This window comes from Ctenopharyngodon idella, chromosome 10 (genome assembly GCF_019924925.1).
Source record: "Ctenopharyngodon idella isolate HZGC_01 chromosome 10, HZGC01, whole genome shotgun sequence".
Taxonomy (NCBI): Eukaryota; Metazoa; Chordata; class Actinopteri; order Cypriniformes; family Xenocyprididae; genus Ctenopharyngodon; species Ctenopharyngodon idella.
In genome coordinates, this window is record NC_067229.1 from 4,267,456 (window position 1) to 4,286,707 (window position 19,252).

At 34.0% G+C, this 19,252-nt stretch overlaps 3 protein-coding genes across 3 annotated transcripts in view; 1 reads left to right on the forward strand and 2 right to left on the reverse strand.

Moving 5' to 3' along the window:
- Nucleotides 1-19,252, forward strand: part of LOC127519828 (SLAM family member 9-like) — a 125,983-nt gene that overhangs the window by 74,199 nt on the left and 32,532 nt on the right. Inside the window, exon 7 of the mRNA XM_051907465.1 lies at nucleotides 457-1,158. Coding sequence (XP_051763425.1) covers nucleotides 457-501 — 45 coding nt within the window. The 3' untranslated portion in view covers nucleotides 502-1,158. Of the gene's footprint in view, nucleotides 1-456 lie in introns of the transcript that reaches the window.
- LOC127519777 (carcinoembryonic antigen-related cell adhesion molecule 1-like) overlaps nucleotides 1-19,252 on the reverse strand; it is a 220,092-nt gene that overhangs the window by 63,386 nt on the left and 137,454 nt on the right. The gene's annotated exons all lie outside the window — the stretch shown is intronic.
- The window catches only part of LOC127520214 (uncharacterized), a 253,678-nt gene that overhangs the window by 27,792 nt on the left and 206,634 nt on the right, over nucleotides 1-19,252 (reverse strand). The window lies entirely within an intron of this gene.

Here is a 19,252-nt window from a genome sequence, read left to right on the forward strand (position 1 = left end):
AAGATTTTTGTAGATGAATGAGTTCTAGCTACACTAGCTACAAGTGGCTGATTGTCAGCAAGAAAGTGAATATCATTCATTTGAATAAGCCGATGACTTTCGCCGATATGGGACAGTGACCGTTGACAATGCAACGTGATCAGCCTAATGCAAATGATCAGTACAATACAGTGGAAGGAACGCCTATTAGAAAATATACAGGCTATCCTCCAGATAAAAATATATACATCAACTAGACGACAGTGATCATTAAATAATACATAAGCTACAATCAATTAAAATGTTCAAATCTTTAAAACTTCGACTTATCAAATAAATTAGTTTACAGAAACTTTAATAAGGTCTTGTAAAGCATGCATATTCACTCTGAGTGAATCTGAACCTAAATTCTGTTATTATAATTTTAAAAATGTTTTAAACTGTTGCTTTTGACTGACTGTATATTTTTCCTTGCAGAAATCAAAGGAGCCCGTGTATGGAAATATCAAAACCAAACACTGATCAAATACAACATCTCTGCCAGGATGTTTTTCTTCCTGACTGGTTTTTTTTTTTTCCTCTTTAATCTAATGTTGTTGTTTTTTTTCTTTTGCAGCTCTCATAAGTTGATATTGTTGTATCTGAAATTGTGTTGCTCTGTATTAATTTAATTTAGTGATTCACAAGTGGCAAAGCACCCAGAAACTCAACTAAATGTTTTATTTGTATCTTAACACGTATGGAAATTTACTAACTTTATTAAATATTGATCCCACCCTTCCTGTGTAAAGAGAAAACTGAATATCGATGCACAGTTGTTCACAGTATCTCACATGTTCTGCTAGGTATTTTGGCAAAATCAGCACAAGCACATCATCGCCCTCTAGTGTCCAAAGCAGAAAGTCACATCTCTCTAATAATAGCTCTAATTTTACCCGACACAGTGCGCTATAAATAGATGCTGCAGTTGCTCACAGAGGAAGAACTGAAGAACCAATATAAGGAATTAGTAATGGGTGCTTTCGAAACACAATTCATGGTCCTTCGACACTTTTGCAAGTCATTTGTTTTGATACGGCGATTCAGAGCGTGTATCAAACTGCCACAGTCACGTGATTTCAGTACTATTCAGAAATTCCAATGGTGCGCCGCTAGGGGGCGATGATCACTGTGAACCCACGAACAAGTGTGTATGATTTTTACCTTCTCGGATCAGTTTTTATACATTTCTGCGCATTTAATAACACATTTGTTAAATAAAATGAAAAGCTGTAGTTAAAAGTCTCTTATTGGACTGATTAGCTCTCCATAAAACAAACAAAACAAACCCGGAAATTTAGCCTAATAAAATAGGTCTATCACATATTATAAAGACACTTCATATTTAATGGTGCTAAATGACTTATTAATTGCCAAGACCTTCTAATGGGTTTGTAAAAGCTGTTTTTATGCATGTTTGAACTGAGTTTTCGCTGCTTTTACACTTTTCTGACCAGCAGGAGTCACCAGCGTGTGGCGATTCGAACCAGTGAATCACTTTGCGAAGCAATTGATTCAAAGCTTTGAAAAGCTTCGTTTCACACATTCTTTCTGTCTGAACACTGACAAAACTAGAAGGAATTAAAAAATAATTATAAATTATTTTTGGAGAGTGTGAAAAAATGAAAAACTGTGAAGATCTGTGAAAAAGTCTTTCTGCATATCCTAAAGATGGTAGGTAGAGAAATATGACTGGATTCATAATATAACACATGCAAACAAACAAAAAGAACTTTACTGATTTACACTTTTATCAGAGTGAAAACATTCTTAACTTTTAGACAGTTAAATATGATAGTTTTGTTATTGTTTCTCTCCCTCAGTGTCAAGCAGTTTCTCATCTTGTTTTGTTCAGTAGATTAAAAAGTCTTAAAGGGATAGTTCACCCAAAAATGACAATTCTACTCAGGCTTATGTTGTTCCAAACCTGTAGGAGTTTCTTGTTCTGAGTTACTGAATGTGGGTAACCATACAGTTGATGGTAGCCATTGACTTCCAGAGTATTTTTTTTTTTTCCTACAATGGAAGTCAATGTCAACAACTGTTTTGCTACCAACATTTTCATGTTGTTCCAAATCTGTATAAGTTTGTTTGTTCTGTTGAACACAGAAGAAGATAATTTGAAGGGTGAGTAAAGACAGAATTTTATTTTTTTGTGTGAACTATCTCTTTAAATGTCTGCTCATAGTAGCAGGACAGGAAGAAACTGTGCATCTACAAACTGAACACGCACTGAATGCCCACTCTCACCTACAAGATGTTTGCAGACCCAAGAGATCAAACCACACCTCTGTAGGAAACTGACCGCAGACACTTTCAGTTTGACTCTGTGAGGATGAACCTGTGAGGGGGTCCTTGATTTAGTTGCATCAAGGACGTAAACAAATACCAGCGCATTTTTGCTTTGCTAAATTCTATCACATACTTCTCCAACAAATGCCAACAAACACCAACAAACTTCTATGTTCATAGACAAACAGTTGTTCATGCTATAAATTAAACGATACCTTTACAAAAATGCTACTACTCAGTCATGTATTCAGCTACAGTAAAGCTTTAATCAGGAAAGTTAACAAACAGCAGTAACATTTACAAGTGACAGTATATGTAAACACTTTGACACAAATACAAACAAAAATACTTACCATTCATAAACGTCCTTTAAAAACCATGCTTGCAGAGGTTCTGCTTGACCCTCATCATCATTACTGCTATATGGGTCTGATTAGGGCTCAATTTGATACGGCAATAGATTATTAATAATAGATCATTATTTACATTTCCACCGAGCACATGCAACTATTGGTAAGGGACGTGGCGTTTCCAGACGCCTGCTACTATGAGCGGGTGGTACTGCCGGTACGCAGGAAAGGAGACCAGAGGCCATTACACGATAGGCTGAGGTGCCGCACGTGATTAAGTTAGCCGTTACTTTTTCTCCAATGGTAAGAGATACAGACCCTCTCATCTCCCTATAATATACAATCTCTGGTGGTATCATAGAAGCAGGAAGTCAAACCGGCCGTTCCAATGACAGTGGAAACAGCGGTGTAGAATAAAGGTAAAATATGAAAAATACAATGAACCACCCCTTTAAACAAGTATGACATACCTAGAATCACTTCTGATACATTGAAAAACTGAGCCGTGTTGAACGGATTGTCCGTACAGTATCTGTGACTGGACAAATGACCCAACGGAATGACCAGAGGTGTCGTTTCCTGACATTTTTTGTTACCTAATTGAATCTCCAGGTAAGAGACGGCTAATCTTAGATTATTCAATCTGACTATAATAGGCTATCAGTATCCTAGGGTAATCCTATATATATATATCCTAATATATAAGTCTATATTGTTATTCCATGTTCATTAAAGTTATGTTATATAATACTAGTATGTCTTGGCATGTTAAATGAATACATTCCATGCATAGTTTTGACTGTAGCAGCGACGTTAACTCAATGCTATTAGCTTATATTCACGATGTGCTATATCACGCAGGAATCTACTTGCAGAGCAACATGAAGAATTACAGGTCCCTGGAGGCTCACAATTTTTTCACCAGTGGCTTTATGGGAGTGGTTTTACATCACAAAATATCAGGGATTGAGATTGTCCTACTTGGGCACGTGTGCACACCAATATTCATAAAAATAAACATCATTTTTGTCATGATAAATTAACACAAAGTTAATGTATTTGCATTGTTGCAAGGGTAGGTTTAGGGTTGGGGTAGGTGTAGACATTAATAAAGCACAATATGATAGGTAGCATTTTTCGCTGTCGAATTGTGCTACCTACTGTTTCAATGGGAGGTAGCAAAAATCTGAGCACAAATTGTCAGAACACCAGCTCTGTCGGTTTATTTGGCAGCATATAAAACTTCAGATCGTGTTTTTTTTTTAACTTCTTAGAGGTGCAGAACGCCACACAGCAACTTTTAAGCATTGTACCAAGCAATAATCAATCGTTATTATTATGAAGAGTAAAAATCAAGCGCCTAACAAGGTCTACCAACGTTAATTCGAATGGTTTGTTTCCCCCCCACGGCATAAACGGATATGATGTTTTCATGGGCATTCCCAGTAATGCCAACCAAGTCGATTACCAATTGTATGCTATTGTTTAAACTAATAACTGGCTCAATCTGGTGTGTTTTTGAAGAACAGCAGTTAAACAGCTTCATCACTGTGAGATCAACACAAAACAGACAATTTCACGCTGAGTGCAATGCGAAAAAAAGTGAGGCGAATCGCCAAAGAACGGACCTTTCACACCAAACTCGAAACGACTGATCGCCTTAAGCTAATTCACGCCTGCGCACCAGGTGGCGCCGACCAACAATGAATTTTTTTCTCTTGTAGGCCTATGTGTGTTCTACACCAGAAACACAAACTATAAGAATACTTTATACTGCTGGTGTTCTTCTGACTGTAGTAGGCCTAAAACACATCAGGATGTGCTGACAACACTATTGACATGGTTTTAGGGTTTAAGTGTCAGTTTCAAAGCCAGTTTTGTCAAAGACAGCATTGATCTGATTGATTTCAAAACACTAAACTGTATTTAAAAGCAGCGAATGACTAAATTACACTTAATAATGACAGAAACACTGAAGCTCTTTATGATGCTGCTGTTGATCTGTAGTTTATACAGTCTGTGTTTCTGGTGTTTGTGATGTTCAGAGATCAGTCTGATGATCTTCAGTCTGTAAATGTAACAAACAGCAGAAGAACATCATTGATTCACACATTCACTCCTCAAACAAACATACAAGAGACTCATGAATGATCATGAATGAACTTAATGAACATCATATAAACCCACATCATGATTTCACCTGTAATAAATCATCCTAGTAGAAACAAACAAACAAACAAACAAATAAATAAAAATGTCAGTGTTAAATATGATCAATGTGTTTCTGTTGTGTTTCTGTCTCTGTGTGAAACAGTTTCTCATCATGTTTCTGTAGATTAAAGTTCAAAGCTGTTCATACAGAAGCAGGACAGGAAGAAACTCTTCACAAACTAACACAATCACACATGATCTCAGAGCCAATTCTCTCACTCATGAGATGTTTGTCCACAAAAAAAGAAAGAAAAACCGACCGCAGCAGGTTTCAGTTTGACTCAGAAGCTTAAATGAGGTCTTACATGTTTTTAACTTCGTACTTTTTTTTTTAAATTGAGAACTGAATAATTATACACAATTTTAAAATCACTACAGTTTAGTCATTTACCACAGTTATAACTACTTTTCAAAAACTATGTTAAATGATAAATATATATTATCCACAGTTAAAGTCTTAGTAACAGTCATTAACTATATCATTATGCAAATGAAGCGATTGAACTAGGAGGGTCAAACTCTGTCGCTGGAGAATTCACACAGGTTTAATGCGTTCAGAGGATAGTTTTATTAGATCAGACACTGAAATGATGAAGACAATGTTTCACATGTTTGTTTTGTTCTGTTTTTGCTGCTGGAGTCTGATTGGTAAGTTATAAATACATTTTTTATGTTTAATTTTTTTTCCATTTCAGAGTAAAGCGGCTGCTACACTCTCAGAAAAAAGGTACAAAAGCTGTCTCTGGTGCGGCACACTTTCAAAACATACGATATGAATTTAGGTACTAATATATACCTTTAAGATACTAATGCACCCCATTAGGAATAAATAAGTGCACTTTTTGAAAGGGTTCGGCCCCACTGACAGCTTTTTGTTTCTTTTTTTTTCCTGAGCATATACTTTTCAAATTAGATTATTTGTATCTGTTGTTATTAAATGAATAATGAATATTGTGAAATCCACCTACTTTAAATTCAGTTTCTGTTCAGAATTTTAAATTGAAATTTCCAGGTCTAGAAAGGTCATGACAATAATGGAAATCTCTACAGTGACTGTAAATCTCTGTTTTTACTCTGCATTGAGGCTCAAGTTGGTTTCAAATATCAGGCCATTTTATACTCTTTAAAAAAAAAAAAAAATTATATATATTTCTGCAGTGATCATAGACATCTACAAAAGTTATGGAAATTTATTAGTTGAAATGCGCAGAAACCCTGAGAGAATTTGAAACAGATTCAGTCTGATTCAGTCTTTAGTCAAAATATTTCATTTAAATAAAATGTATTGAAAATATCAAGCACAGTTAAATCTGTACTTTGAATCTGCAGTTATTATGTATTTGTTGTCAATAAATGATGTGACTTTAAACACTGATTGTCCTCTATAGCAGATGACTTTAAAACAAATGATTAAGGTTGTGTTGCACCAATAATGATTAAGCTTCAATTTAGATTAAATAAAGGTTTATCTAATAATTGTGTTGCAATAAACTTTAAACTTTGTTTAAAAGTTACAGACTTTTCTGGTTTTACTTTACAATAAATAAATGTAAGTGCTGCTGTAATGTTTTCTCTGTCTGCTTTTTCCTGTCTGTAACATTAACAGCAGTTTACAGTAACAGTTTATACAGACAATTTCAGCATTTCAAAAAGCAAGAGCTAACCTTTCTAGACAGTCAAAATTACAATTGCAAATCCATTGTGGACAAAAATAACCGTAAATTTAAGTTCACATGTTAGAATTATAATCCCTGATTTTGTTCATCTGTGTTTAAAATTAAGTTTAAAATTAAGTTGCACAAATAAATGTTTGTCTTTTCGTATTTCTCACCTTTCTTTGTGTTTCTGCGGCTGTTCTGGATGTTCTCGACTTCACATTTAAATGAGAAAATCTGCAGCAGATTTCAGGCTTTGTAAAACATCAGAAGCTTTAATCAGTTTAAAATCTGTCTGTTCATCAGGTGTGTTTGGTGATTCAGAGTCAGTGATAGAGGGAGATTCTGTCACTTTATACACTGATCTTACTGAAATACATGAAGATGACGACATAGAGTGGACATTTGGAGCTGAAAAATCTCTCATAGCTAAAATAAAGAAAAAGAAGCAAATCTTCCACACATATGATGGTCCTGATGGGAGATTCAGAGACAGACTGAAGCTGGACGATCAAACTGGATCTCTGACCATCACAAACACCAGAGCTGAACATGCTGGAGTTTATGAACTAGACATAAGTGGAGTGAAACTGACAATAAAAACATTCAGTGTTTCTGTCTATGGTGAGTAGAGATCATCTGTCCAAACGTTCACATATTCTTGTTTTATTTTACTGGAACTATTTTCATTTTAAAATGATTTAAGGTTTTAGTGTGTGAGATGACAACAGGAATTTACAGGATTATTGAGTACTATACTAAATATACTATTAACTTAAATATTATAAATATCATATCCATAACTGTCTAGATCTTTCACAGTAGTGAAGAAACAAGCATTTTTATAGATTTATCTGTATACCTTTTATTCGTTGATGTTTTTCAGCTCGTCTGCCTGTTCCTGTCATCAGCAGTAACTCTTTACAATGTTCTTCATCATCAAATTGTTCATTGTTGTGTTCAGCTGTGAATGTGAGTCATGTGACTCTCTCCTGGTACAAAGGAAACAGTTTATTGTCCAGCATCAGTGTGTCTGATCTCAGCATCAGTCTCTCTCTACCTCTGGAGGTGGAATATCAGGATAAAAACACCTACAGCTGTGTGCTGAACAATCCCATCAGCAACCAGACTCAACATCTGGACATCACTCAACTCTGTCACACATGTGCAGGTAACGACAGAGCTGATATATGTGATTATTTACTGATCTGATCTCTGTCTTCTGTTGTAGATCAAACTGACAGATTCACTTACATTAATGACTGTCTCTCTTTTCCTCTCCTTCAGTTCCTCCAGTCTCAGTCTCTCTGATAGTGTTGATCTCTGCTGGATCTGTGATAATTATAACTCTATTCGGGATCTTCTGCATCTGCAGAAAATGTAGAAAAACTGATCAAGAAGGCAAGTGTTACTGCATTTAACAAGTGTTATAACAAATATTAATTATTATTATTAGTTATAGTATGTCTGAAAAATATACTCTGTAGCCCATATTTTAGTAACTCCATTTATTCCTAAATAATGTGTGTGGTTATTGGTTTTTGCATGTAATTTTTTTTTAAAATCTACAGCATCCAATATATTTCATTTATTGAGTGCAGTAACACTTCATCTTTGACAGCGCTAATGAATCACATGTTGTACACACGATTCTTTTCATCTATTTGTTGTTCAAACAGTTCAGATTTGTGAAGATGAGAAAACTTCAGCTGTTCTGTTTCATCATCCAACGTTCTACGAAAGAAACACACATAAATCAGTAAGATCATTTATTATTAATTTACATTGAGTGTTTTTGTCTGTATAACGATCATTAAGAGAGTAACAGATATTTTCCTATTCAGCTTGTGTTATGACTATAATTTATCATAGTTAGGCCTGTGCAGCTCATGTTAATATTATTACATTTCAATATTTGATATCAATTATTTTCCAAAACCACTGATATATTTATTTTCTTGTGATCTTGTGTTTTCACAGAGAGCTGAAGAGTACAGTCATGTTGAGTATGTGTCTGTCAGCATGAGAAGATGATTCAATCTTTTTGTGTAATAATTTTTACTGTAAACTCCTGCATCAATCTCTGAGTCTGTAGTTGAGTTTAGGGGTTGTGAGAATCAACACAAGCAACAATTCTGGATACAGTTTTTACTGTGTTTTACTGTGAAAATAATCAGGAAATCAATATGAAAATATTGTTAATGATATTCGAGGGAATCTCTATATACTGTATAATTATTACCTTATATACTCTACATGCTTTGATATGCAGAGCTAGTTTCAATAGTTATTTCCAGCAAGAACACAAGTTACACATAGTTATTAAGAATTATTCTTGATATCACACCATATTTTTTTTTAATAAAGATCACATCCTGCCTTTATCAGTCAATGTCTGAGAGTCATTTTAATAATAAATTCAATGTATGATTCACTGTTGTAATATTTATGGCATTATGCAGATGTTCAGTGGTTGTATTTTTCATCAGTTTTGGGGAGAAACAAACTAAAGGAGAAACGCTGCTAACTTCATTTCTTATCCCTGCTGAAAACAAACAAAACAAACAAACAAACAAACAAATGAATCCGTCACAGAAATTCTAATAGTTTCCACTAGAAAATGCCATTACAAACATTACAAACAACAACTGTTAACCATTAAAACCGTTAAAAGTTGTTTCCTGTAGTGTGTTTTGGGACATATTCCATTAGGATTTAGTGGTTTTAACAAGCCACCAATAAAAGATGACAAATTACCAGTAGAGACCAACAGCGACCATTACAGTTTCCATTAAATCCAATACAATTCCCATTATAACCAGTAAAACCATTACAAATTCTGTGACGGTTTCTATTGTTTGCTTGTTTTTTTCAGCGGGGGTAACAGTGCTGTTATCCAAAGGCAAAATGCAGTAACTACACATTATGCAGTTTAATTTAGTTATATTTTAAGGTTCTGATCTGTTTTCTGACTTACAGGTTTGGTTCACAAAACAAATCCATCAAAATTCAATAAAAAGCATTACTTTCTCACTCGCAGTTCTGTTTTGTCTTTGTTGGTGTGAAGTGTGACACAGTTAATGTCACGTGACTGATCAGAGATTACGTTATTTTAGCAGTGGAAAAACACAAGTCTATATTAAGAGTCTGTCACTAGTGAAACACCTGCTATATTAAAATATAAATATAATATAATGTAATATATAAAATAAATGAATTATGAATACAGAAGTTAAACAGTTTTTTGGTAAGGGTACACAGAATCAGTGATAATGCATAGTATCATTTCATTATTTATTTATAAAGCACATTTTAGGTTTAGCAAAGTGCTGTACATAAAATTAAGACGATATAAAACAGGTGAACAAAATGTAAAAGATATACAAAAACAATAAAGTAAAACTATACTACTAGAGCATCATCTATCATAACCAGAAATTCACCTTTCCAAGTTTAGCGCCACTATGCAATAGAAGTAAATAAAAAACTTCTACTGAGATCATACAATTTTAACTTTGTACTTTTTTCAATAAGCTATAATTGAGAACTGAATAAATATATATAACCATTTAGCCTATAATTTACCATGAAGTGTAGTTCATCCAATATTCAGACAATATTCTTCTATTTTTATATATTTATTACAGTCAGGAAACAGCTTTTAAAAACTATCAGTATTAAATGATAAAAATAAATGTTCTTCATAATATTATTAAGAACAGTTACATTGTTACTAAGAGGCAGATGAACATTTTGATATCACATATATAACTATATTTAATGTGTGTGTGTGTGTGTGTGTGTGTGTGTGTGTGTGTGTGTGTGTGTGTGTATTAGGAGGGTCAGACTCTGTCGGGGGAAGATTCACACGCAATATTTCTTCTGTTGTTTCTTTAGCTCAGTTGTGTTTTCATTGACAGTATTATTAGATCAGGCGTTTCTCTGAACAGCTGAAAATGTTTCACATGTTTGTTTTGTTCTGTTTGTGCAGCTGGAGTCTGATCGGTAAGTTATAAACACATTTGTGTCGTTTATTCACATTTCAGAGTAATAAGTTCAAATTAGATTATTTTCATCTACTGTGTTCAAATCTGTCGCTGTTTTAGAAATCTTAATTTCAGTGATTACAATGAAAATCATCCCTAAGTAATTTCTATAACATCATTTACATAATTTTAAATACTCCTACAGTAATTATAAAAAGTCATGGAAATTCAATAATAACAAATGCCTTGAATATATTTAAGCTTGTACTTTCAGGCTGTAATTAATTTATCATGAAACTTTTATTTTGCTCCACAGCAAATAACTTTAAAACACATTACAGAGCAAATTCTCTAATGTCTGTCTGTTCATATACGTGTGTGTGACTTTTCATTTTGTTTCATATCTCTGCTGCCGGTAAAGTTTACAGACTAGCTTTCTAAACCAACAAGAGTCTGAATCAGTGTAAAATCTGTCTGTTCATCAGGTGTGTTTGGTGATTCAGTGTCAGTGATGGAGGGAGATTCTGTCACTCTAAACAGTGATTTTACTGAAATACATGAAGATGGAGATATACTGTGGGGATTTGGAGCTGAAAAGTCTTTCATAGCTAAAATGGGGACTAAGCAAATCTCCTCCATATATGATGATGGTCCTGATGGGAGATTCAGAGACAGACTGAAGCTGGACAATCAAACTGGATCTCTGACCATCACAAACATCACAACTGAACATGCTGGAGTTTATAAACTAGAGATAATTGGAGCAAAAAAATCATCAAAAACATTCAGTGTTTCTGTATATGGTGAGTAGAGAGAGCATTTATGCTAACTTCTATATGATAAAATGATTAAATATTTCAATACGTGAGATGACAGACACTCACACAAAACTCACTCAACACACTGAACTGAAAATAAGATTGTTGATTAGATGTTTTCACATTTCACAAACATCACAACTAAACATGCTGGACTCTATGAAGTAAAGATAATTACAGCTAAACTGTCATCAAAAGCATTCAATATTTCTGTCTATGGTGAGTAAAAAGGTCATTTGTACTGTGCTTCATGTTTTATTAGCTATTACCATATTGAAATGCTTAATGATGTTATAGGTTAAGATGACAGACACAATCACTGCTCATCATCAACACACTGAACCCAAAATAACACTGTTGTGTAGATTTATCAATATTTCTCTCATGTTTTCCAGCTCGTCTGCCTGTTCCTGTCATCAGCAGTAACTCTTCACAATGTTCTTCATCATCCTCATCATCAAATTGTTCATTGTTGTGTTCAGCTGTGAATGTGAGTCATGTGACTCTCTCCTGGTACAAAGGAAACAGTTTATTGTCCAGCATCAGTGTGTCTGATCTCAGCATCAGTCTCTCTCTACCTCTGGAGGTGGAATATCAGGATAAAAACACCTACAGCTGTGTGCTGAACAATCCCATCAGACACCAGACTCAACATCTGGACATCACTCAACTCTGTCACACATGTGCAGGTATGATGATATTAATATTGATTTACTCTCAGCTATACATTGCTGATGTCTCAGTGTTTGTTTTAGATCTAATGGCTTATTTTATCCATTACAGATCAGATCCTACCCTTGTTGTACATAGTGTTGATCTCTGCTGGATCTCTGTTGATTGTTGCTGCAGTCGGGATTTTCTGGATCTGCAAGAAATGTAGAAAAAACAGTCAAGAAGGCAAGAGTTTCCTTTTCGCTTTTATTAACAAGTATTATAATAAATAAAACTTTGACAATATACTCTAAATATTTAAATCAATTGACAGCCCTAATTATCATTTAATCAATAATTATTGTCATTATTTTGCAGTTAACACCCTCTAGATCATTTATATGAAAATCAACTAATAAGTGCAGTTATTGTATGAATTACATTCATTTTAGAACACATCTATTTGTTTATAATGACACTGGGTGACAGCACTCTTTACTCGTCTCACTGACAAAACAAAAAAAGAGATTCAGCATTTCTCAAACTGATGAAAACATTTAAAAAAAAAAACAGAAATGCAAATCTGCATTAATTTAAAAAAATCTTTCTCCATTTTCTGAACATAAGTTTACATGTTAAGTTGCAGCTGGAGCTTAAATTAACATCTCTGTCTATTTAAGCTTAATGTCAAATTAAATTTGTTGATGCCACTTTTTATAAACTGCAGTGTTGAACATTTAATGATAATGTGTGCATTGTTGTTTTATCTCTGAAAGCCCTTTAATAACTCGTTATGATTGAGTTCTGTTGTTTTAATGTATCAATTGTTGTTGTTGAAACAGGTCAGACTCATGAGGACGAGATCACTTACGCTGATCCAGTGTTCTACAAAAGAAACGCACGTAAATCAGTAAGATTATTTATTATTAATTGATGTTGTGTGTTTGTATCATTTCAGCAGAGAGTCAGATGTAGTTTTCCTCACATGCATTTCAATTCAAACTATTATTTTTCCATTTATTAAATTAACATAAAATGAACACCTGTGTCGGTAATGATACATAAGTTGCAGAAATGAGAATTTCAGCAGAAAAATTCAATAAAATACAAAAATAATTCATTCCTATGTTTCATTATGATATTTGTTTATATTAGTAAATTACATGTTTTATATTTAAAATCTTCACTGTCGTAGTGTTTTAATGGTTTTGTGAGAATCACCCATCTATAAAAGATCTGTATCTATATTGAGAAACACATTACAACACTTAATAGTTTGTACGACAAGACAAGAACAAGTCAGTTTAAACAAATAATGTTTTGTTAAACTTAATAAAGTTCCTGAAACAGAACTACCCCTAACATGCAAAACCGGTTGATAACCACTGATATAGATGCTGTTTGATGTCATTCTTCAAGATGCTTAAGCTTGCATGCAGTGCTGATAAATGTTATTACAAAAACTATAACTATATAAAACTCTATATCTTGTGTTTTTCACAGAAAGCTGAAGAGGAGGATCATGTGGATTATGCACCTATCACAATGAGAAGATGATCAAACTTCAGTGTTTTTCTAAGTAAAGACCCAGCTGTGAGTCTATGGTTGAGTTTTTCATGAGAATCACCACACTGTATCAGGAAATCCCAGCAGACATCGAGCAGGATCAATGTTTAAACTAGAATAATTCAAGATTAAATCACATTCTCTCCTTAAAACTTAAAACAAACTTGCCTTTTTAATAAATTTTCTAAATCTTATGGTCTATTGGAGCATTTCATGCTTGACTAAAGTTTTAAACAGACCATGTGTATAAATCTAACGAAAAAGTGCAAAATGTAGATGCAAAATACTCTTCAAAAGGAGTGAAGAGTGAAGACTCTGCTGGTCTCGTTTATTCACATCTGTACAGAAATGTGGTTTGATCTGTTGGACAGCTTGTTCATGAGAACGTGTCCAATGCGGGACGTTTGTCTTTGATGTCAGTTTTCGAGTTTGTGTCTGAGGCGTGAATGGTGCGTCTGTGAACAGCGTGTGGTTGAAGCGCTTTTTCCATTCCTGCTCACATTAAACCGTTGACGTCTGCTCTACAGAAAAAACCCTTTATACACAATACTCATCAGAGCTGATGTTTGATTAAAAAAGTTTTGATTAAAAGTTTAAAAAATTAAAAAACTCTTGAGTTGAGTGATATAAATGTGAAAAAATATCATATACTTTGGTGTGCATATGCATCATGCTGTGATCCTACAGTTAAGCAGTGATACGCTTACAGAAAAAAAAAGTTTTTATGTTCAAGGAGTCATGATGCTTGTCTCACAAGTCGTGTTAGTGCTTCAGGGAGTTATAATATGAGGGTTGAGAAAACTTAAAAGTTTAAGGCAACAAACTTCAGCAGATTTTTGACTTTTTTCAACTTTTTGTTGTATAAACTGAATACAACAAGTTGAGAAAACTCAAAAATCTGCTGAAGTTTGTTGCTTTAAACTTTAAGCTTTCTCAACTTTTGATTTTTTACAATGTAGGGCTAAACTGCTGGATCATACAAATTTGTTAAAATGCTGGGAGTAGGGTAAATTGAGCCTGTGTTAAGTTGAGCCATGGCATAACTCACCCCTCCTTATGATTATTATTAAACTATGACTGTAATTCTACATTTCGATTTTATGATTATTATTAAACTATGACTGTAATTCTACATTTCGACATTTTATCACTGAAATTGTGACATTTTGAATTTTAGACCAAAAACCATCATGCCACGCTTCTATAAACAGAAGACAGACTGGACTTAACCCTCATTGGAGGCAAGCTGAGCCAATGACCACCTTTTTTTTTTTTTTTTTCTTTTTTTTTTTAATTTTAGATCCAAAATCATTGGATGCACCACATCCTGATGTATGTGCATATTTTAGTTGTACACATTACTGTCATGCCTTCACTTTAAAGACACTTCAAGTAAAAACTGTCTCAAATCACCCTGCTCTCTCCCTTAAGGGTACATATAAGATACAATTAATATAGTTGAAAAGGTTACCACTTTTCAAATTTTAAATTTTGTAAACTTTAAAAAAAAAATTTTCCCTAGTACATTAGAATGTATCCTGTTTAATTGTATATTTTTCTGGGCAATAAAATAATGACTATCATACATTTCTTATCATGATTTACAGAAAACACCTACTAATATGTCATTCAGTGTAACAATATTTATGTATCAGAAAATCTTATTAGGCATATTTAAAACAGAAATCATTTGATGACATTTTAAAAGACTCTGTTACGCTGTAATGACAGCAGAAGCAGATGTTGAAAAATAATAAGCATTTTATTCTCCTGTTCTGATGCTCCTGCCATGCTTGCTTAGCTTGTCACTTTGTTTCTGTAATGATGGGTCAACAGAATGGGGATCCATTTGCAGCTTTTATTAAGAATAGTATATACACAGGCAAGGGCAGAGGCAGAGACGTAAACGGGGACAGGCAATGGTCGAGGCAGGCGGAAGACAGACGGTATCAGGAAGCAGGCAGAGATCAGGGCAGGCGGCAAACTAACACAGTCCAGTGAACAGGCAAGGATCAAGGCAGGCAGCAGAGAATCACAAGATGTAAACAGTCCAGACGGCAACAGTATAACAATCCACAGAAAACGCTTAGAAATGATCACCGGGGCAAAAATAATGATCACCGGGTGCTTAAATAGTGTGAGTGTGATGTGGTGCAGGTGTGTGCGCAATCAGTCCTAGGAATGAGGGCCTATGGGAAATGTAGTCTGAATGATGGTAGTTCAATATTCCGGTGAAGGCTCCCTCCAGTGGTGCGGGGGAGGAAGTGGGGGAGCCTCACTTGTGACAGTTTCTGACTTTGGGGCACAGCCCCAGAGATTACTACTTGCGGATATATTTATGAATACTTTTTGTTTGCCAACATAAATGATGTTATCAGATGAGTATTTTGGGTGGAGAATCCCCTCAATGTGACGTACCGTAGTGCTGGGGAACTCTCTGTTCAGAAATATTGACCAATCTATTATTCTGACAATAGCAATCCTGAATTTGTTTCTCTTTTTCTTGATAAAGGCCTGTTCACACCAAGTATGATAACTGTAATGATAAAGATATACATTTTAAAAAAAATAATTCTAAATATAAAAGAATAGCAGAGTCCACACCAAAACTATAGCGATAACAGCACAGAGAAACAATATCGTGGAAATACTTTCAGAACGTTTTTTTTCCCGGCTAATGAACAATAAAAACACTGACAGCCAATCAGAATCTATTCCTCTTTAAAGAGCCCCAGCAAGTGGCAGACGACAAAACTGCAGCACATGCTTAGAATGAACAGTGTTATTATCGTTCATCGGTGTGGACGCTAATATAGTTGTTATATATAACATATTATATATATATATATATATATATATATATATATATATATATATATATATATATATATAACAATATTAGAACACGTCTATATATATATATATATATATATATATATATATATATAACGTATATATATAACAATAAACAATATTTTTTTGGCATTTCACTTAATGATGTGTGTTTTTGTAACTTAGGCTACAACTTACACTGCCCTCCAAAAGTTTGGAAACGCACTAGAAAAGTGGGGTTTTGAACAATATTGGCATGAATCCTTTTTAATTTGTGATAATTTTGCACTGATAAGGGACAACACAAACTACGAAAACATATTTTATTACATAAACAGTTTATACATAGAAAAAACTTAAATTTTCGATTCATCAAAATATCCACCAGCAGCGATCTGACCTAAACTGGGTTCTAATTGGTTCATTGTATTCTAAACTTAATTGGCAATCAATTGTTGAAGCTATTAAGGTGTGCTGACCCAAAAATCTTTTACAAACCTGGGCCAAGTTTAAACCAGTAACCAGGCATCACAGCTGGCAAAGGGGCATGTCTGACTTTGACATGTATATATTGCCATTATTATGTAATCAAAATGAAAATTATTATTGCTGGTCTTCAATGATAATGTCAAGTTAATGTATTTGCACCAAAAAATGATAAGGATTTATGCTGATATCGTCCAAAACCACACTTTGCCAGGGGTGTTTCCAAACTTTTGGAGGGCAGCGTAGGCTATCAAATATTTAAGAGCAATGAACTCACTTTTCTGCAGGTCTTCAGGGTGCCATTTGATGATGTCACAGACCGTCGAATGACTATCCGTTTTTTATATGATAAAATGATAAAGATCTCTTACAAACTGCAGTTTCAGGACAAAAGTCCCCTGGTTATTTAAATACTTAAAAATAATAATAAGACATAGTCCTTTTAATATAACACAGCCAACACTTATTTGAAAATGACAATTATATATATATATATATATATATATATATAACTTGGTAGGCCTATTTATGCTTATTTAAAGATGAATGACAATTTTACACTTTGGAACATTATTTTCCCAATATGTTGATTTTATTTTCACCAAAGTTATTTGAAATATTAAAGTAAACACTTCACTTGCATTTAACAAGTTTTTTTTTTTTTCTTTTTATAAAATGACTTTTGTAAATTTGATTTGATGCTGACACCAAAATGGAGACGTCTCGTCTTTGACCCATATAATTAGAGTGTGAGCTGAAGATCATTTCAGATAGAAAATCTCACCTTAGGTTCCCTTGACAGTGGTAAATGAGAGGACTGCTCGAGATATATCTGCTCCTCCTCCAGTTCCCGCTCTTCATGATGACAAGTAAGGGAACAAAACACGGAATGCTGGGATGAAGTGTTAATCAAACAAATAATAAAAAAAAAACTGTGGCTTATTAACTTCAGTAGGAAAAAATACTTTGATGAATTAATATGCCTAGTTAGCAAATACGTGGTAGGTGCGGTGTTCTCAAAGTGTTTCTAGATTCTTGTAGGTACCTTTTTAGTAACTCTGCTAGTGTGCGATTGTTTGCTAGTCTAAAGAGCCATCATGTCTGTGATAGTCACAGTCTTTGTGATACTCTGGTCTAAAGTCCCTCCTTCAATGATCGTCTGCGAGACTTCTCACCTGATTCTTCGTGAAAACAGCACACCTCTCCTCAGCAATTTCTCCATGCCATTGTTACACGGCTCAGAAATAAAAAAGCCTATAATCATTTGACCACTAGTGGGAGTCATTTCCCACAGAAGCAAGCAGTTGCCAAACAAGTCAATGTTCCTACTAAAAACCATAATGTGGGATCTTCTTCAAAGAGTGTGGTTTTACAGAATTGTTCTAATACATTTTTTACAGGTTGTGACAGGTTGTGGTATTTCATAAATAGGCTTAGAGTCTCCTAGTGTGGCAAGTAGGAATTCACATCTCCAAAAATGAAAAGGTCAACCTTTAATGCATCACATTTCAGAACATACACAGACATGATCGCTCAAACCAAATCGAGACTCAATGTTAGCTTAGTTCAGTCAGTTATTTAATGGCAAATAAACACAGCTGTTATGAGAGAATCAGATGTGATTTAATAGCACTTATCAGATTAAAGTATTTTATGAGGGTTTAACGTTAAGGCATTTATTTATTTATTTATTTTTTTTTTTTTAAATGGAAAGTGATTTTTCTTTTAACCACACAATAGCACCTAGCTCTTATTTAGATAATCACCTATACAATATTTCAAACGCTTATAGAAACATTAGTGTTACTAAAAGGCAAGCCTCCATGTCCAATACTTACAGGCAAACCTTTCGGGTCTCTGCTTGCTCTTTTCGCTGCTTTTATTGCTGGGTTTCTACCTGCAGGATGCTAGTTGAGAGGACTGAACAACCATAATTTAGTTGCGAATGAAAGTAGTGCAGTGTTGGAACATTTGTAAGTCAATGATCCAATATTGGCTTACTTATTTCTGATAACACAAACAAATTTTAGAGGGACAGAGATTCCAGTCATTATGAGTTAATCATATGTTTTAATATTTATCATATAAACATACAAAGACATTTGTAACATACAAGTTCATTTCATTGTTTTTCTGAAAAGCAAATGGTTGATGTGGGTTTTACTTCAAGGCACTTTTTCTCTCAGCTGATGTAAAGCTTTGGAATACAGAAAGGAAAATTTAATATAATTCTGTAAAAAGAAACAATATTTGTTGTACTAAAACGGCTTATTAAAAAAATGGTGTTAGGAAAACTATGCCATTCATGTCCACTTATTGATTCCAGTTAAAATCTCTAGTACAGGCTTTTAGCATATATTAGCTTTGACACTTATCTTAAAACATTT